Source organism: Miniopterus schreibersii (genome assembly GCF_964146895.1).
Source record: "Miniopterus schreibersii genome assembly, chromosome: 5".
In the NCBI taxonomy this organism is placed as follows: Eukaryota; Metazoa; Chordata; class Mammalia; order Chiroptera; family Miniopteridae; genus Miniopterus; species Miniopterus schreibersii.
In genome coordinates this window covers 9,230,439-9,250,949 of record NC_138106.1, presented here as the reverse complement: position 1 = coordinate 9,250,949, position 20,511 = coordinate 9,230,439, and the positions used below count along the sequence as shown (strand labels likewise).

At 46.6% G+C, this 20,511-nt stretch overlaps 2 protein-coding genes across 8 annotated transcripts in view; one reads left to right on the top strand and one right to left on the bottom strand.

The window, feature by feature from the left end:
- PRMT2 (protein arginine methyltransferase 2) overlaps positions 1–20,511 on the bottom strand; it is a 33,812-nt gene extending 13,301 nt beyond the window's left edge. For 2 of the 5 annotated variants that reach the window (XM_081138804.1, XM_081138805.1), the window contains exons 1-4: positions 3,513–3,723; positions 2,215–2,313; positions 1,500–1,604; positions 648–830 (exon numbers count right to left, since the gene is read on the bottom strand). In XM_081138804.1, coding sequence (XP_080994930.1) covers positions 648–830; positions 1,500–1,604; positions 2,215–2,253 — 327 coding nt within the window. In that variant the 5' untranslated portion in view covers positions 2,254–2,313; positions 3,513–3,723. Of the gene's footprint in view, positions 1–647; positions 831–1,499; positions 1,605–2,214; positions 2,314–2,677; positions 2,825–3,512; positions 4,095–20,341 lie in introns of those variants that run through there. The other 3 variants (XM_081138802.1, XM_081138801.1, XM_081138803.1) reach the window with 3 other exon arrangements.
- S100B (S100 calcium binding protein B) lies at positions 12,429–20,345 on the top strand. 3 transcript variants are annotated; one of them, XM_081138807.1, is made up of 4 exons: positions 12,614–12,669; positions 14,256–14,482; positions 15,712–15,850; positions 19,046–20,345. In XM_081138807.1, the coding sequence occupies exons 3-4, from the start codon at positions 15,713–15,715 to the stop codon at positions 19,184–19,186; spliced, it is 279 nt and encodes a 92-aa protein (XP_080994933.1). In that variant the 5' UTR covers positions 12,614–12,669; positions 14,256–14,482; position 15,712; the 3' UTR covers positions 19,187–20,345. The 3 variants fall into 3 exon arrangements, with proteins under 3 accessions (XP_080994932.1, XP_080994933.1, XP_080994934.1); XM_081138808.1 differs by having other exon boundaries at positions 14,263–14,482; positions 19,046–20,303; XM_081138806.1 differs by lacking the exon at positions 14,256–14,482 and having other exon boundaries at positions 12,429–12,669.

The window sequence follows — 20,511 nt, the reverse complement described above, 5'->3', positions numbered from 1 at the left end:
GTCTTGCTTCTTTCACTCCACATTCGGTTTGTAACATTCATTCTGCAAGTATCTGTTTTTATCTAGTTTTAAAATATAAATGGGGTTGTCTGGACCATAGGATTATGGATCTTTATCCACACTGAAAAAAAACAAACTAATAAGTTAGTTATTTAGAGATCGTATTATTGTTGCTGTGTCTTTTTTGTATTTTCTTTTTCAATGTATAACTTTTTTTTAAAATACTGAGAAAAGTTCATAATCTCATTGCTCAGATAATATCCCTAAACCAGGGGTCAACTACACTACAGTCCATGGGCCAATCTAGCCCACCACCTGCTTCTGTATGACCTGCAAGCTAAGGATGGCTTTTCCATTTTTAATTGGTTTTTAAAAATCAAAGGAAGAATATGACACATAAAAATTATATGAAATTCTAATTTCAGTGTCATAAAGTTTTCTTAGAATACAGCCATGCCTCTTTATGTCTTGGGGGCCGCTTTCACACTACAACAGAGCTTAGTAGCCCCAAATCAGAGGGTGTGGCCTAATAAGTCCTGTTTCTACAGTGAGTAGAAGCCCAGAAGTTATTTTGAAAAGTTAGAACCTAAAACTAGAGAGAAGAAACCACCACCTGGCGAGCTGAACAGGGAATCTGAAAGCAATACCAGAGTTCCGTAGCTGCCGAAGTACTCCTCATCCTGCCATGTGTCCTCAGGGTCACACTCCTCCAGGTCCTTCCCAAGGTGGTTCGCTGGTATGTACCCACAATAACCGGCGCGCTCGCCCCACCACCAGTCAGCAGTAGTTTGTCTCAGGATGAGAATTTTCTCCCCTCTTAGAAAACTGAGCTGTAAACACATATATAGAAGTGAAAATTTAAGAAAAAGTTGTAGTTGTCATTTCAACTGTGGCTCTGTGATAAATCCCCGATCACTGGGGCCCAAATCACAGCAATTTCAAAAAGAAGTCAATGGGTAATTATACCAAGTGACAATTTATGGAAATGGTACCAGGATTTAGAGGTTTTTGTGGAACATCTACACGAAAGAAAATCACAGCTTAATTGATTTTTTTTTTTTAAAGATTAAACATTTTCAAATGGCTTAGGACAGAAATTCTCAACAGCCTCTCCACCGTAACTCAACTATGTGGTAGCCGATTCAGTGACTGGAGGCTTAGGCTAAGAAATTCCTGTTACAGAGTAAAGAAAGTCCAATTCAAACAGATATTTTTATTTATAGCCTTACTTTTTAGTAATGAGAATAAGTTCTTAATCAAGATTGCCAAGTAGAAACTGGAACAGGTGCTTCCTCCCCCATTCCTCACCCAGGTATCTGTCACATCAGGCTTGGGATCACAATTTGTTAGGCTGGCAAGGGAAGGATCAGCCACTCACAGGCCTCATGTGGCTCTAAACATCTGAATACTTCTTTAACTTTGGAATGGCTTCTGGAAAACTTCACCTAATTCTGAGCATGCTGGAATCCACAGAATATGGACCTGATGCACACGGCTACCTGTGTCTCATCGGTAGCAGAATAGTCTGCGATGGCCACAAACTCCTCAGGGTGCATAACCTCCGGGAGGTGCTCTTCACAGTGTTCCACAGGTTCTTCTCCCTCCTGCTCAAAGCCAAGGAGAGAAGAAAAAATGATTATGGGGCATTTATTTATTTATTTATTTATTTATTTATTTTTGTGGCTCCAGGTTAATTAGGGTGGTTTCATGAACATTCAAGTTTTTATCATACAAACAACTGGGTCATCCTCACTAGCAGAATTAAGGGGGCTCACCTGCACTCCGCCTGTACTTCTTATCTCTAGTACAAAATGATTTGCAACCTCAAGAGAACATCAAACAAAGAAACAAGAAAGAGGCACTTTTAGTGTCTATGAGGTAAATGAACCACCCTGACCAACTGAGACGCTCAACAAACTGAGCCATACCAGTTGGGCTACCTGAGACTCTATTAAATAACTAAGAAAATGTGCTTGTTTCACCAACACAGGTACCAAAATTAAACCTCAGGTTCTTGGGAAATGTTTACAATGCCAAGTTCAGAATGTCATCTGTAATCCTTACAAACACTGAATTTCCTGTATTTAAGCATCCCATGATTGGGAGCCACCTTCCTCAGTCTAAGGAAAACGCCATCACTCTGGGCTGATCTCAGCTCTCTGTAATGTTGACGGTCTTTAAGTATAGACTCTTACAGACCAGAACTGAAATTACCTGAGATTCACTTCCGGGGCAATCACCTGATGTTGCCATGGTTCTTTTAGGATCTGCCGCATAGCTGCCACTTTTAATGTTTCATTTTCCTCTCCATTTCTACATTAAAAGAGAGAGAATGAGAAAATGATTTGTTACATCGCATAATAATTAAGTTCACTTTGCTTCTAAGGTCCAGGGAAAGGTCCTCTACTAAATGGAAATAAAACTTATATATGTAAAGAATGGAATAGAAATAAAATTTATAAATGCAATTCTTTACAAAAACATCTGAAAGCAGCGAAAATGTATGAACTTCAAAGAAGTGTGTGTTTTCTTCACCAGTCTGCAAGGTGTTCGTCTCAGTCATTGGCAAACGAAGCCTGTTAAGTTTCCGTCAGATCACTGGGTTGACTTAAAGCACAGCACTGGAAAATCTTTTCTTGGAATCCTGTTAGTTTTAATTCCAATTAAACTTCCCTACCTGAGGCTTTAAAGTATTTCCACTAACATGAACCAAGGTCTGCATCTTCCAACGGCTTTTCCTTCTCATGCTCAAGTCTTATTTTTCCAGTGACAGTAATCTGTATTAGACTCCGAGATGAATGTGTGTTTTCTTTTCAATTCAGTTCTGTTTAAAATACGTGCTTCATTTATCAATCAAGACCTAATAATTATTTTTGTGACACTTATCATTACAAATGCTAATACACGTACGTTACATTTTCATTGGAAAACACTGCTTTGGGACCAGGGTGGATCAGGGCCTGGGCGGGGCGAGTTGATGGGGCGGCGCCTGGGCGAGGCCGGGCTGATGGACGTGGAGCTCCAAGGCGGGGTGGGGCCAGGTGATGCCCAGGCCTGCACAGGGGCGCAGGCTCCGTGGGCTGTGCGATGAGTGGCCCCGGGATCGTGAGGGGCACGAGAGGATGTGTGGCAGGTGGAGGGAGTGGATGGGTGGGGCGGCGCATGGGTGCAGCAGGTGGGGGAAAGCAGGGAAGAAAGTGTGACGTCGCCTCACTGCGGGCAGAGGACGACAAGGGGGCGCAGACCGTAGGGAAGTGGGCGTGCCCGCGAGGGGCGTGGCTGGAGGGGAAAGGGCGTGGTTGGAGAGGGCGGGGCCCTGGAAGGGGCGGGGCGCCGAGCTCGGAAGCGGCAGCCACGGCACGAAGCAGAGAGGCGGGGAAGGAGCCGGGTGGTCTCAACGTGGGGCGGAGGCCTCAGTCCACTGGCCACGCACACACCAAACGAAGACCTGTCACTTGGCCCGTCCTGCCTACGCGCGGTCCCGCGGCCGGAGCTGCCTCCGGGAAACCTACCTCAGCCGCGTCTCTCCGCTGAGTCGCGTCCACACCGCCAGCACAGAGGGGCGGACGGCGCCGAGTAGCAGCCGGAGCCACCGCCCTCAGCCCGCGCAGGCGCGATGCACGCAAGTCGTCAGCGGAGAAGGCCCGCCCCGCGAATGCGCATTCCGAACGCGCCCCCCGTCGGAGAAGTGGAGTCAAAGTACGACTCGGCCCGCGCAGGCGCGGTGCGCTCAGGCCCGTCGAGAAAAGGCCGTGCCCAGGGGCCCAGCGCCCTACGCAGGCGCACGCCCTACGCAGGCGCACTTCATGTGGCGTGCCTCCCGGCGTGGCGCGAAGCGGGGGCTGCGCCCCTGGTGAGAGGTCCAGCCTGGCGTCTGGGCGGAGCCGAAGCGCCGGAGCTCCCTGCCCGACCGCGGGACGGGGTGCGGGCCAGCGGACCGCGTTGGCCGCAGGGCGGAGACCTGTTCAAGGGCGGCAGAAATGGCAACGGGTTCGGGACCCAGAGCCCGCCCTCTGCTTTTCCTGGAGTAATTCAGTTACTCTCACCTGCGATGTGAAGTGTGACTCACTTGTCATTCTTTCCACTCGACGAATAGGAGCAGAGTGATTACGTTTCCATTTCGCCACAAGGAAGTTGAGGTTAAAGGGAGCCGGCGGCGGTAGAGCGCGCGGCGGCCGGAGCGGGGGGCGGGGCCTCAGCCTCGCCAGCGGGGAGGGGGCGCGGGGGGCGGCGGGAGCAGGAGGCAGCGCGGGGGCGGCGGCGGGCGGCGGGAGCGGGGCCTCGGCCTCGCCAGCGGGGAGGGGGCGCGGGGGGCGGCGGGAGCGGGGGGCGGCGGGAGCAGGAGGCCGCGCGGGGGGCGGCGGGAGCGGGAGCGGGGGCGGCACGGGGGGCGGCGGGAGCGGGGCCTCGGCCTCGCCGGCGGGGAGGGGGCGCGGCGGGCGGCGGGCATGTGTTCAGTGCATCGCCTGCGGTTACGGTGGTAAATTTCACGGTAACGTGTGAAAGGAACAGGAACACAGAGTCCCAGTATGAGGAATGGAAGAATTCACCACAGAGTCTATAAATTTTTTAAAGATGATGAACATATTACAAAACTTTTGAAAAAATTTAACAAGTTAAATTCCACAAATTTATTGAAAAAAACAAATTACCAAAACTGAACAAGGATATTTAGAAAACCTGTATAGTTCTATATCTGTTAAAGGAATTGACTTCATAATTTAAAGCCTTCTTAGGAAGAATACTCCAGGCCCAGATGGTACCACTAGTAAATGCTTCCAAACATAGAAGGAGAAAATAATACCAATGTTACATAAATTCTTCCAGAAAAGAGAGAAAAGTGAAATACTTCCTAACTGGTTCTATGTGGCCAGGTTACCACTGCTATAAAATGTTAGCAAAAACAATCCAATGATATATAAAGTGATTACATACCATGTCCAAGTGTGGTTTATATAATATATATATATATTTACATCATTTAATGTGCTATTTAAAAAACCTTCCCACAAAGAAAAGTCCAGCCCCAAATGGTTTCACTGGTGAATTCCATCAAATGTATAAGGAAGAAATAACACCAATATTAAACAAAATTTTAAGAAAATATGGGATAGACACTTCCCAGTGTTTTATTAGGCAAACATAATTCCAATACAAATACCTGACGTACAGGGAAAAAAGTACTAATATACCTCATAAAAACAGATGCAAAAACCCTTACCAAACATTAGCAAATCAAGCCCAACAATATATACTGAGGATAATACATTATGGCCAAGTGGAGTTTATCCAGTAATGCAAACTTGGACTAACGCTTGAAAATTAATGTAATTCTCCACATTAACAGAACAGAGGAGAAAAATTATACAATCATTTCAATAAGAAAAAGGATCTGACAACTGTCAAAAGGCATCTATCAAAAAACCAATCACTAAAATCATACGTTATATTGAAAGTTATTATTAGAAACAAGGCATATGCATCCACTTTCACCACTTCTAGTCATTTTATAGGTGTTTGTTGGTGGCAAAATTATGCTCAGAGACTGAGAGTGTCTTTGCCAATCATTTATTTAACGTAAGTTCACTACAGGAATTATATCTCACAAGCCAATGGCATACAGGAAAATCTCTCTTAATAAGCCGATAAAGAAATATACTCCAAACCAATGATAGATTAATTATACTATTCCAGGCAAATAAATGTGTGCAGCAGAGAGTTCCACCAAAGGGGAAAAAGCAATTTTCCTTTCCCTGGCAACGACTCAGCACTTCCTCTCACCAAGAGGAGACCCAGTTCCCTGGGCAAAAAACCTCACACACACACAGCAAGGCTGAGGGAAGCGTGCTCACTGTGCTCCCAGCTCCAGCTCCTTCTCAAAATTTACAAAAAAAGAAAAACTTGAACAACAAAAAACAAAAACAAAAGCCCTGCTGTTTTGCACTGGCCCTGACGTTGCCATGGATCCAAAGCAAACCCCGACAGCTCTGCTCACGCTGGGCTGCCCATCTGGAAGGGAGCAGCGATTCTTTTAACGACTGGTTAGAAACCAAATGGATTCATGGAATTTGATGTGGTATAAAAATAATAAAACATGATACTCACGAAATACAGATACGCTATCACAGTTGGCCAAATTGGGGGCCTCCTGGACTCAAAATATTCTAAGTTAGCCAGTGAGTTCATTCTGCACTTTTGGACCCTCATATGCTGGCTCAGAAAAAAATCTGTCCTGTTTTTGCTTTGCTTTGTCTGCCTTCTGTACCAGGAGTTCACCTGACAGGTCCATGTTCTTTTGATAGACAAGAATATACCTTTTATGATGATAATGACCACTAATTGAGTGGATTAGGCACTTCACACTATACTCGAGACATGTGCGTGCACGTGTGCAAAATTTCATTTTCTCCACCAACAATCCTGAGGGGTAACACTTTTCCGCTTTCACTGAGGCTGAGAAAGGTTAAGTCATTTGCTGAAGGTCTCTCCACAGAGGCAGGATTTGAACCCAGCCCCACTACTCTAGCCACAAGCCCTCACTCCTGGCCGCCTGCAGCTGGTAGCAGCCTTCTTTAGAACAGGAAAGATAATTAATTCTCATCACCTCCATACTTGCAATTACTACAACAGAAGCCTTTGTCCCTTCTCCCACGTCCCTTTAGAACACAGGCGTCCTTTTCTCCCAGTGGGTATGGGTCACTGTAACCAACCTCGTGAGCAGCTTGGTGGCGCATGGCAGTCCTTTGTGCAAGAGAACAGTGTTGCTGCCCACAGCCTTTCCTCCTGGAAAACTCGAGCCAGAATGACTCCTCCTGCCTCCAAGCCGCAGCAAGGCTTAGGTCTGCTAACTGAATTAAATGGTGCCATAGGTTTGCTGAGCAGATGAAGGGTGGCTGAAGGGAGAAGGAGCCTTTAAGTGACTGGAGAAGACCTTGGCAGAAGCTTTGTGCCCACTGCCTGGATGAAGAAAGCACTCCTGCCTGGAAAGGCACCCCATCCCTATCACGACCAGTGCTGACGCCCACCCCTAGCCCGCTCGGAGAGCCAACCCCTCAGTAGACCTTTACCATTAGACCACATGAGGTGCCTTTGGCGTTGACAGCGACTGTGGCCTAGAGGTGGGAGGGTCTGAGCCTCCATCATCTCCTGCCAGTTATCCCGTTTTGCAGGTGGAATTGCTTGGCGTTTTTCAACAGCACCACGAACACCAACCAAGCAGATAGCTCTTGGCTACAAGGGATTGCAAAGCCAGAAGAGTCAGTCCAGTGTCCCCCACAGTAGACACCTTTCTTCCAAGGTCACACATAGCCAGGTAGTGATCGCTATCCAGCAACCATCCTCTGTTGGTTCTGTCTCCCTAAGCTTGTTTGGGCAACAGTTCATATGCCTTTTCTAGGTGGGCTGTGTACATTTACAATGTCATGTTACATCATGTGGTAGTGTAATAATAAATACATATTTGGTCTTCATCCTGTTTCCCGGCACAATGCTTTCAAACCCTGGAATTCCCTGGGTGATGGGGTGAGAGGAGCATCTTCTGCTATTCCCAATAAGCCCCTTTCAACCACATTTGAGATTATGCTAATGAGGTGACTCTGTGGACTCCTACAGAGCTTCAGGATGGGGTCTGGTCACCGGTAAAACCAAACCTGCATCAGAAGGTTGGACCTTTCAGCCCCACCCCCAAATTCAGGGCTGAGTTACTTACCAATGGCCAGTGATTTAATCAATCATGCCTATGTAATGGAATCTCCATAAAACCCCAAAAGGAAGGGGTTCAGAGAACTTCCAGGTTGGTGAACACATGGTGGCAGTGCTGGGAGAGTGGTGCACCCGGAGGGTACAACGCTCCACCACCCCTTCCCGGGAACCACACCCTACACATCTTTTCCATTTGCCTGTTTCCAAGTTATAGTCTTTATAATAAACAACTGTAAATAAACTGCTTTCCTGAGTTCTGTGAGCTGTTCTAGCAAGTTATTGAACCTAAGGAGGTGGTCATGGGAACCCCAATTTATAGGCAATCAGCCAGAAGTACATGTGGCCAAGACTTGCAATTTATGGGGGCAGTCTTATGGGACTGAGCCCCTAATCTGCGGGGTCTGCATTAACTCCAGGTAGACGGTGTCAGAACTGTATTGAATTGTAGGACACCCTGCTGGTGTAGGAGATGGTGGATCTGAGGAAAAAAACACACATTTGGTGTTGGGAGTGTTCTGTTGGTAAAAATAAACAAACAAAAAACCAAAGGAACAGATCATAGTATATCAGTTTGGGGATTTTATACATTCAAAAAATACCTGTTGACTTCAGGCATCAGTGCTACTGTTCTCCATTTTGTTCCTTCTAAGTTTACTTTTTCCATATAGCATATTTTTAAAGATTTTATTTCAAAATCACTTTAGACTAACAAAAGAGTAGTAACAAATTAATAAACCTTTTTATTTTTCTTGTTGCCTAATGTATCAGTCTGGGTCCAATCAAGAGACAGAAACCACATAGCAATTTAAACAGGGCAAGTTTTACCCTGGCTGGTTTGGCTTAGTGGTTAGAGCATCGGCCTGTGGACTGAAGGGTCCCGGGTTCAATCCCTGCCAAGGGCACATACCTCAGTTGCAGGCTCGTCCCTGGACCCAGTCCAACTGATGTCTGTGTGTGTCTCTCTCTCCCCCTTCCACTCTCTCGGAAAAGCAATGGAAAAAATATCCTCAGGTGAAGATTAAAATAAATAAATAAAATAAACATGAAGAATTATGAAACTGTGACAGGACAGTAACTGCACAGAGAAATCCAAAGGGCAGCCTATGGCTGAGGGAGAAAACCAAGGAAGAACAGACTTAGCAGGGGGACCCCTTCCCAAGCCTGGGGTTCATACCACATTGGAGAAGTTTGCTGCCAGAGCTGGTCCACAGGCAGGGGGGCAGCAGGAACACCTGCTGGGACAGGAAACCCCCATGGCCCTGAGTGTCCTGCATGGTACTGCCAAGCATGCCAAGCACGCAAGGCCCTTGCCACGCTTTACCCAGGCCACTGCCCAGGGCTGTTGCAGGAAAGAGCCTTGAAGGAGGCGGACAAAGGGCGGGCTCATGTGGAGGCAGCAAGACCCCAGCTCAGTGTGTCCTCCCAGAACACGTGCCCTGCGGGTGCACACCCTCACCCAGGCCCTTCGCCTCACAGCCGCGGACTGGGGGAACCAAGCGAGCATGGAGCTCTAGCCACTGGCTCCTCTGCAAGTAAACTCTGACCCAGGAACCTCGTGCCTTCTGCAGCATCTGCGAAACAAGAATATGCCAACTGGTTAGCTTGCAGCAGGTAACAGTGCAGCCCTTCGCAGTTCTTGACACAGCCATATAGAGCCCAGGTAAGCCCAGGTAAGGAGTGGGTGCACAGGCTGGGGTGTCAAGCCTGGACTTTGCAGTGACCAACCAGGAAGGTCATAAGAAACAACCTCCAAGGCACAGCACACTGAGGCTGGTGGGTGGCCACGTAGAGAAAGTGGGGAGCTGATGTGAATGCCAGTTCTGGAGTGTGCTGTGTCCATGTCAGGAGAATCAGGGTGAAATGGCCACTGGGTCCAGGCCAGGCTGCAAGGTCACCAAGGGCTGCCCTCACTGGACATGTGGTTGGGGCAGAGCACCACCAGATGCTGCAGAGGACTGTGAAGGAGTGAGGCAAAGCAAAACATGGAAGGAAGCCCCTACCTCTTCTAAAACTCTCACTACAAAACTTCACATCACGCTCACTGTAAGGAGTCACATTAGAGTCTAGTCCATGCATGCCACCATGCAGGTGCTGATGCAGAGAATCGGACCTGAGAGGCAATAAAGCCACAGCAGCAAAGTCCACCCTTTGGCTACTCAGTGTCCATCAGCAACATTCTACACACATTTGTACTCCCTTACAGTGACTAAATAATTCTTTATTTCTCCCTAAAAAGACATAGGCAGCCCGGCTGGGTGTGGCTCAGCAGTTGAGCATCAACCTAGGATACATGCATGGTTGCGGGCTCAATCCCCATCGGGGGCGTGCAGGAGGCAGCTGATCAATGGCAACTCTCTCATCATTGGTGTTTCTCTCTCTCCCCTTCTCCCTTCCTCTCTCTGAAATCAATAAAGATATTTTTTTAAAAAAGCCATCTTTGGGAAAAGTGAAGCTGTTCTTCTCCAAATGAGAAGATGCACAGACCCAACAGTCATGGTACACATCGCTATACTTAATCCTCAGATTCAGTTATGCTTCCACTGAAAATTCAGTCACCTAAAGATTAAACTGAAATGCTAACCTCCAACAACTTGTTTATAAAATAAAAGTTGGTGAGGAGAGAAGAAAATGTTTAGTAAACAAACACATGCATGTAACAAGCAAAAATATACGCAAAGCTGCTACAGTCCTCATTTATATAAATGGTAGTGAGGTTGTAGGTAACATCATGCATGGCTTCCTTCCTCAACTTTCCATCCAACAGCTCCTCTGCCCCCAGCTAGAACCTGCTCTGGGTTCCTTGGTGGGTAGAGTGGCCCAAACCTTCATTTCTGAAGGACCTGAGTCTTCAATAGTCTTGCTGTATTTCTTTTTTATTGTTCTTGTTTTTTACCTTTACCACTGGTCATGAAAGTATTTCATGCATTTCCTTGGCTTGAAATGAGTTCCTTGATTACATGCAATGTTGTCCAGAAGGCCATTACAGTGGATACGGCTTTAGTGAGGTCATGGATGTTGGTGCTCACAGAAGCAGGACAGAAATGGAAGTCCAATCCACACCCAGAATATATGTCTATTCAGTGAGGACATATCTCTCTGCCCCTTCTGTGATGGAAGAAGTCCAAAGTAATCCACCAGGTGTATGGCTGGTCACCACAGGACTCAACGCTGTTCTTGGCTGTTGGCAGCTCGGGCACCCAGCAGCAGCAGTAGCCTGGTCAGCTTTGGTGAGAGGAAGGCCATGATGATGAGGACATGCACACATCCAAGCCTGCCACTTGGTCACTTCACTCATGGACATACTGGGCAACCCCTAGAGTGGAGGCAGGCAGAGCTGGCTGAACAGAGCACTTGGATAAGACATGTCTAGGGCACTGTCCAGCTCTGACACCCACAGGGTCAATCACTTTCCAGGTTATAATTCAGAGCCTCTTCTGCAGTGTGTGCCTGTTGATGGGCATTCACTAGGAACACAAACGTATTCAGACTGTGCTCATTCAGAGGTCCATCCACATGCCTCTTCCAGAGCCAAGTTTCCAATCCTGTTCCTCCCAAGTTGCTGATCAAATATTAGGAGCCTCCCCTGAATTAATACACACACATACACCAGCCACTTCTTACTCCAGACATAGTGGACAAGCCAATGTGCTGCTCAAAGTTCAGACCCTGAGAGGCCTTCCCTTCACCACTGTTTGCAGCATCCCCTTGAGTGGGGCCATAGTGCTGCATCTGTCCACTTCAGGGTAGTACCAGCGTGTCCGGCAGACCCACCCGTAAACCAGGCTCACGTTTTTCTTCCACAGTCAGCTGCTTATAAGAAACAGGCTGGGAGGTCCAGGCTGGGACAACTCAGGTCCCAAAGCTCATAGCCCTATTTCCAGGCCACACTTCTGGGTGTTGATTAGACAAGAAGCTTCTGGTAAAACAGATAACAAGACAACCGTGTCCACAGACATCTTTGTGCATTGGATCCTTCCGTGGCCACTGCGAACCTGAGTCAGAAGGACCCTGATTCTGGTTTAGGCATCTTTTGATGACTTTGGAGCCAATGCTTTTTCAATTATCGTGTAAAAGAATGCCTGCCTATGGGGTTTGTGCTTGGAAACGTCTCAGGTAGGGTGCCAATGAAGATGGGTGGAGGGGAGGCTAGGCCTGGCTTCCCTATGGCTGGCTGTGGGGCCTCAGTCTCAGGGAGGCACAGAATCTGTACCTTTGCAGAACAGAGTACTTGGACAGGACAAGTCTAGGCACTGTTCAGCTCTAGAAATCTGCGACCATTCACCCTGGGGTGAAGGAGGAGGCCTTGGGGTGTGCCTGGCATGTGCCCTCAACCATATTAAACAAGGATTTTCCCCTAAACACATCAAGGATCTACTTTGCCAAACATTTCAGTCCCTGCAGGTGCTGGGCTCAGTGGCTTCTTGAGGCAGCCCTTAGCTCAGGGTACAGATGTCCATGAGGCATCCTGCCTGCTGGTGGGGGCCAGATGGGGGAGCTGGAGGCAGGAGAGAGCTCAGGGGCCTCTCCACTGGAAAACAGCATGGGCCAGCCTGCACTTGGACACTTCGCGTTCTTGGCTGAACATTTGCGTTGTTTGAATCAATTAATCCATCTCTCTCCTCCCCCCACCCCCAACCTTGCTTTCAGAAGAACATTAATATTCATGGATAAATTTAAAATAGCACAAAAAGCTGACTCCCCACTTCCTGCCCCACAGGCCGTTTTCTTCCTTGGCCCAAGTGCAGTCCCCGGGTGGCAGCTTGGTCAATGCCGCCCTGTGTGCAGGCCTGGCCGCCTCAGCCACCCCCACTCTGCTCTCAGCCCCCATTGGCTGCCTGGGCCTGCAGTGGGACTGCACAAGGGGCCCACGCCCAGAGGAGCGAATAAAAGGCTGCCCCTGCCCACCACTCCTGCCACTCAGGACGCTGCAGTCAGGAGGTGACCACGAAGAGCGACCAAGATCACAACGTGAGGGGGAGAGCCTGCTGTGTGGTGGGGGCGGGGAGGGGGCAGAAGGCGGGTTGGAGAACTGGGTGGTAGTTTCAAAAGCCCCTTTAGGATAATTGCTGCATTTCAAAAGTGTGAATCTTACAACTGTGTGTGGACATGACTGCCTTAACCCTGGACAGCTAGAGGTTCATTTTGCCTGTGTTTTTATTACCATAAATCAGAGAGATGTCAGGTCTGGGGCTGAGAGGGGATCGCTGACATTTCCCCAGAAGCGCCACAAATATTGATTCTTCCCTTGAATATTGAATGTCTTCTCTCCTCCTAGCTCCTGCCCTGGCCTGGGCACGGGGCTGCTTTGTTTCCTTCAGAGGGAAATGTCAGGGTCCTCTGGACCCCACTCAGAAATCCCATAAAAACTAAGAGGTCTTTACAAGTGAATTATAAATTGAGTCAAAGGAATCGGGGTTTATGCTGGGTTTAACTTTCATCAGTCTATAACTTCTCAGGTAGGTAGGGCCCCTACCTTAAAGGGGACCCTCAAATCACATGCGATCATAACTCCTTTTAAGGAGTTAAAGCCCAAAAGTTCTCGTTTTCGACGTAAAAAGATTAACAAGGGAGTAAGAGGCTAATTGACGCAGGAATAACACAGAATGAAGTGAAAAAGAAACATGGGTATTTGCTTTTCATTTCTCTTAAAAGGTAAGCTTTAATCCATCATTTGTTTCTTAGTCAAAGGGGAGAATTTAACATGAAAAATTTTTTAATTAACTTGTAGTATGGTTGTAAAGAAAATCACATTTTATGGAGTTTTAAAACATAGGAAGTTTATGTTTTATGCTTTTCCTTTTAAAAAAATCCCACTAGTCATACTTCACACACAAAAATAATTTACCTTCCTCTTCCCCAAAACACCATGGACTCTGAGAAGCATCAGGATGATGTAAAAGTTTTTCGGTGGTTTGGTTTTGTTTCTCCCTTTTTTTAATCACTGAGAAGAGAGAGATTTGTTGTTCCATCATTTATGCATTCACTGGTTGACTCTTGTACGTGTCCTGACTGGGGATCAAACCCGCAACCTTGGTGTATCAGGGCAACAATCTAACCAACTGAGGCTTGTTTTGTTTCTTTAAAAAAAAATAATTGAAATTTGAGTGCAAAGGATAAGAAAGTAGGAAATGTTAAAGATTTGAATCCATTTGAATTGTTCTATTTACATATGATAGATCCGATTATTAGGGACTTAAGAGCAAAACAAAGTATACTGATAATTAACAGCGTGACTTTAGCAAAGGTCAGGTCAAGACAAAAATCCTCAATTGTCTTTCCCTTGGGAAATCAGAAATAAATAAAAATTTAAATATTTTATTCCAGGTTATTTTTAAAACATGACATATTCGACACGGGAATGATTTTTCAACAATTAGATGTACTTCTTGAATTTATTTTTAACTATGAAAGTGCTAAGATTCTTTAATGGTAAGAATTCAAGGTCAAAAATTGGTAAATTTCTCTGGCTGAGTGTCTCAGTTTTATGAAACAATTGAAAACCTGTCCTTTGTAAAATATGCCTAATCCCCAGGATCAAACAGTTTTTTGTTCAGTTTACAGGCCACAGCATGAGGTGTGTGTTGAGGGAAGCAGAAAGTTTCTTGCTTTGACAACTGCAGAGAAACACTTATTAGTGAATAAGTGACATTTCCCCCATTCACTGGAGGCAGCCCCTCCATGGATACTGAATAAACACCTGGCGATGGCTCCTGCTGCACTTGTCTGTTCCTGTAGCGGAACCAGCTTCACTGTATAACCTGATCATACACTTTTGTTTCTGGTAGGTCAAGAACATTTCACTGACCTTCTTTACCAAAAAAAATTGTGGGAATTCTACCATATTTATTTTTCCCAGTAAGGATTTTTTTGTCAAAAAATGAGTTAAATTTATAATATTCAAAGAAAAGAAAATTCCTACATCTTATGATTCTTAAAATCTTTTGGAAGGACCTGCACTTTTCATGCTCAACTTATTTTTAGTAATATGTAATAAACGGGATTCTCCTCTTGTTTTCCAATTGTTTATTGACAGAATATAAGAATACTATCCATGTGTGTACCCTCATTTGGCTCCTGGTCACCTTACTTCTTTCTGATTAATTCTAACAGCTTGCAGCCACTGCTCTGCTCACCTGCACTGTCACTGACTTGGAGCCCTGCCAGGGCAGAGGGTGGCCCAAGGGAGGAGGCAGGGATCAATCCCAGAACTCCCTCACTGCTCTGCCTTCATATATATTTTTTTAAAGATTTTTAAAAATATGTCTTTATTGATTTCAGAGAGAGGGAGAGGCAGAGAGAGAGATAGAAACATCAATGATGAGAGAGTCGTTGATCGCCTGCCTCCTGCACGCCCCCTACTGGGGATCCAGCTGCAAGAGAGGCATGTGCCCCAATCGGGAATTGAACCTCAATCTCCTGGATCATAGGTTGTTCAACTGCTGAGCCACACCGGCCGGGCTAAAGACTTTTTTATTGACTTTTAGAGATAGAGGAAGAGAGAGGGCGAGGGAGAGAGGGAGAGAGAGAGAGAGAGAAACACCGATGTGAGAGGGAAATATTGATCAGCTGCCTCCTACACACCCCCTACCGGGAATCAAGCTGCAACCCAGGCATGTGCCCTGACCGGGAATCAAACTAGCAACCTTTTGGTGCACAGGACAATGTCCAACCAACTGAGCCACACCAGCCAGGGCTGCCGTCATAGTTTTGCTGAAGTTTCCCATTGGCCAAACCCAACCAGAAGCCAGAGGGCCTGGGAACTAGTCAAGGTGCTGACAGGAACAGAGAAGGGAGGCACGGAGGGGTGAGTGTATCTAAATGGTGGATGGGAGGCCAGTGACAACAAAGCGAGTTCACAGAATGCCCTGTTCCAAGCTTGACATGAGAGATGCACCAAGGCTGGCCCAGCCCCCTCCTCTGAGTCGAAGTCTATATAGGTAACATGTTAACTATTCCATGTAAAGCAAGGCAAGAAGCATGAGCAGGCATCTTTCCTCTGTGGACCCCTAGGATGTCCGAGCTGGAGAAGGCGGTGGTGGCCCTCATTGACGTTTTCCATCAATATTCCGGAAGGGAGGGCGACAAGCACAAGCTAAAGAAATCCGAACTCAAGGAGCTCATCAACAATGAACTTTCCCATTTTTTAGAGGTGAGTCTTTTTAAAATCGACAGTTTATGCATTCTCCTCTCCACTTATAAAACCACCTGCGCACTTTCTCTTCTGAGCGGCCATGAAGGTGATTCCAGGTCTGTTTCAGGGCCCCTGGGTGCTTCTGAAAACTTGTTTGCATGGCTGACCATCATTATGGAGGCTAGCTTAGCTGAGCGCCACTGTCTTCATTTTCATTTGTTTTGTGTATAGTAGAAACATCAAGGAAAAACTGCTGTCTCAAAGGCACAAGTACACATTCCAAATAATGCTGAAGTTTCTCTGAAAAATCAGGACTTACGGCAATGATGGCAAAATGGATAGAAAATAGACCCATGACTTATCATGGACCATGGTGCATATAAAAAATACGGTAAAGATAGGTTTTTGTTTGGAGGAAAAGGACTATTTTAGCTTTAGCTAGATGTTTAGCATCCACCATGGTGATAAAGATGCTATTTACTGAGCAAACATTTATTGACCACTCATTACATTCAATACTGGGAGAGACACAGGCCCGAGAACATGGCCTCTGCTTCTAAGGCACCCAGGCTGGCACATCAATGAAGGGCCACAATGTACCTAAGGGCATGAGGGCGCTGCACTCATTGGAGGCCTGGGGGCCTTCCAGGGGGCTTCATGGAATATGAGATGTTGGAGAGGAGCCATCTTCATTTAGGACCCTAACTTAGGAAGTGGTACAAGGGCTCCTGATGAGCCCTCCTTCCCCATGCAGGTCCCACTCTGGCCTGTGGTAAAAGGATGTCCAGACACCTCATCGAGGACTCACTTTCCTACCCACCAGCTCCTGCCTCTTGGATCAGCCACCCCTCGTCACTACTACACACTAGTCTTGTGCCCTGAAGGCAATGAACTGCAATCTACCTGGCACCTGACCTTCCCTTAGTGCCCAGAACCAAGGTCACTGAAGTGATTGATCACACACTGGGGAGAAGGCCAGCCAATGAACCAGTGCACTGATGTCTGACCAGGAGCTAATTCCAGGGAAGATACCAGAGCACCAGGGCAGGGCCCTGGGGCATGGTGATGGTGAAGGGGAGCCACCCTCCCAGCCAGCTGAGCCTCTCAGCGCAGGGTGAATCCCAGATTCAAACAGGGCAGCACCCATTGCCTGCAACTGGCTGGGGTTCTCCTCCTCACCCCCACCCAAACACTCCAATGCTGTGAATGGCACTACCAGAGCAGAGAAAGTGACCCGCAGGCTTGAGGCGGGGCCGGGGAGGCATCTCCTACTCTGATTCTGGGACTGGTTTCTCAGGCATTCGAGTCCAAGTGGCAGCTGCCTCACTCACATGTTCAATTATCCAGTCCCACCACTTCTACCTTCTAACTTAACAAAGTCCCAGTTTCTTCTGTAAAAAGGATTGTTGACAGTGTTGGTCAAGTGCTTAACGTATAGTGAAAGCTCAATAACCAGTAACTGCTATTATTGATTTTAAAATATAGAAAAAGCTTAACGTGGTAACCACAATTTATAAAAAATAAGTAATTCAAAGTAAGTATACCAAGGTACCATGAACGTTTGTTAGCCTAGTTTTATTAAAGTAATTTCGGTTTGGAGGAAAACCTATAACACAATTGATATAACACACTGCTTATACGTCCCGCCCAACCACCATTGGAATCTCAGTCTTTTACATGTTTTAGGCTGCAGGCAGCCACTGAACATTACACCTCACTCCTTCAGGCCGAGCTCTGCTGCACTAGGGGCAGTTATTCTGAACAGCCTGTACTGATGCTTTTCTTCAGTGCTCGATGCCACATTCTTTCCACCACATTTATGGCCCTGCACAGTGTTTGTTCCCCAGAGACTGCAACACTATTGCTTGGCGTCTGTGTTGGGCAGAACTATCAGGAAAAGTTCCATGACACCCAGAAAGCAACTCAAGTGGCAAAAAACACACATTTAAAAAATTTAGGCATGCACCCAAGAGTTACTTCCACGACAACAAAAAAACCTTTCCAAACATAAAAATCCATGGACACCTTCACTGTAGGAACTTTCACACTCAGAAACTGAAAAATTTAGAGGGGCCGAAAGTTCATTTTTTCTTTCAAGACATTTGCTGTTATATGCTCTGGCTGATCAAGATGCTATTCTTCTTTTCTGGGTATTTTAAATATACAACCTTCAGGTTTTCAGATTTTGGTTGTTCCAGCATCTTTACAAGTAGCCCAGGTCCCACTGGACCTAAAGTAAGGTAGAGAACGCACAGACCCCCAGCCAACAGTTCCCTGGTCACAGGAGAAATCTTTCTGGTATTTGGTATTTTATATCTTAGGTTGTTTCTGATACCAAGGTACCATGAACGTTTGTTAGCCTAGTTTTATTAAAGTAATTTCGGTTTGGAGGAAAACCTATAACACAATTGATATAACACACTGCTTATACGTCCCGCCCAACCACCATTGGAATCTCAGTCTTTTACATGTTTTAGGCTGCAGGCAGCCACTGAACATTACACCTCACTCCTTCAGGCCGAGCTCTGCTGCACTAGGGGCAGTTATTCTGAACAGCCTGTACTGATGCTTTTCTTCAGTGCTCGATGCCACATTCTTTCCACCACATTTATGGCCCTGCACAGTGTGTGTTCCCCAGAGACTGCAACACTATTGCTTGGCATCTGTGTTGGGCAGAACTATCAGGAAAAGTTCCATGACACCCAGAAAGCAACTCAAGTGGCAAAAAACACACATTTAAAAAATTTAGGCATGCACCCAAGAGTTACTTCCACGACAACAAAAAAACCTTTCCAAACATAAAAATCCATGGACACCTTCACTGTAGGAACTTTCACACTCAGAAACTGAAAAATTTAGAGGGGCCGAAAGTTCATTTTTTCTTTCAAGACATTTGCTGTTATATGCTCTGGCTGATCAAGATGCTATTCTTCTTTTCTGGGTATTTTAAATATACAACCTTCAGGTTTTCAGATTTTGGTTGTTCCAGCATCTTTACAAGTAGCCCAGGTCCCACTGGACCTAAAGTAAGGTAGAGAACGCACAGACCCCCAGCCAACAGTTCCCTGGTCACAGGAGAAATCTTTCTGGTATTTGGTATTTTATATCTTAGGTTGTTTCTGATACAGATTTTTTAAGCCAGCCAACTTTTAACCATGTTTTGATGGCCTTAAGTTTCATTTAAAAACAAGCTGGGTGACTGTTCTCTCTTAGGAAATCAAAGAGCAGGAGGTTGTGGACAAAGTCATGGAAACACTGGACAACGACGGTGATGGCGAATGTGACTTCCAGGAATTTGTGGCCTTCATCGCCATGGTTACCACTGCCTGCCACGAGTTCTTTGAACACGAGTGAAGTAGAGAAAACAGCCAAGCTGTTCCTGTAACAGAGATGAAGGTCACACAAGGAAGCAGAGAGCAAGGGCTTGCAGGCTAGTAGGAGCTGAGCTTTCCAGCCGTGTTGTAGCAATTAGGAAGCTTGATTTGCTTTGTGAATGAAATATTGAAAACCTCTTGCCAAGGACTGTTTTTAATGGCCCCTATCATTACTTCTGCTATATTAGGCATACGTGCTAGCTGACTGGTCCCAGGGACTCCTGGTAATACCATGTAAGAAAGTCAAATCCTCAGTCACAAAGCCTGTGCTATCCTGGCTGCCATGGCTGTGCAGAATCCTAACCCTGAAAAAACAAAACTGACTACCAAAAAGGACTCTGGGCATTTGTGGTTTCCTTAAGTCTCCACTACATTTGGAACTACAAAGCTCTGCGCACCCTTTGAAAACGCTGCATTTCTTAAAATTTGTTCATCATCAGTGCAAATGGAACCTAAAGTAGTTAGATGGTGTGACAGTGCTGTCCCACCAGCCCTTAGAGCATGGTCTTATTTAGATCCCTTTTATCATGAGCTGTGATTACTGAGTAGATGTTTATCTAATGCTAACAGTTCTAAATGGAAAAAAATGTGTCTCATGAACCAACCAGTACTAAAACTTTAACTCTAATAAAATTTTGGAGAATCAAAATTCTACATTCGGGGGAATTCTCCGGCCGGGCTCCCACTTGGCCGGGGCTGCGGGGCGCGCTGCAGGAGGTCAGGTTCAGGGCCAGGCTCGGGGCGGCCTCCCTGCAGACGAGCGCGCCGCCGGTCACTTCGTTTCTCCAGCCTCCGCTCGCGTCCCTGAGAGGATGGGTGACTGCCGCTGCGTCTGCTCTGCTGGCGACTGTCATTCCTGACTCGTTAGTGCTGTTAGTAAAGTCGGTGTACTTGTAAAGCTGGAATTTAGGCTGCTGCATCCACGAATCCAGATAAATCAAGTTTCAAATAACCAAGTTACAAACATTAAAAATCACTTCCAGGAAAACTCAAATGAGTCTTATCCACCTCTTTCCCTGTTTTGTTACATGTAAAGACACGCACTTCATAAAACAATGGGTCGCTGGCGTTTGCATTAAATAAAGAACAGTGACAGGAATCCGTAGCCGTTAAACATGAAATAAAAGCGAAATACCTGCAAAACTGGGAAGAGCAGTCAAGTAGAGGGGCCCGGCTTTCCTCACGGCCGCAGCTACCGCACTGAACGAGGCCAGGAAGGGTGCGGAGGTGGGGACCGAAAGCCGGGCGGGGGACACATTGGCTGCGGGCAGGGAGCGAGGGGCTGGGTGGAGACGCGGGGCGCGC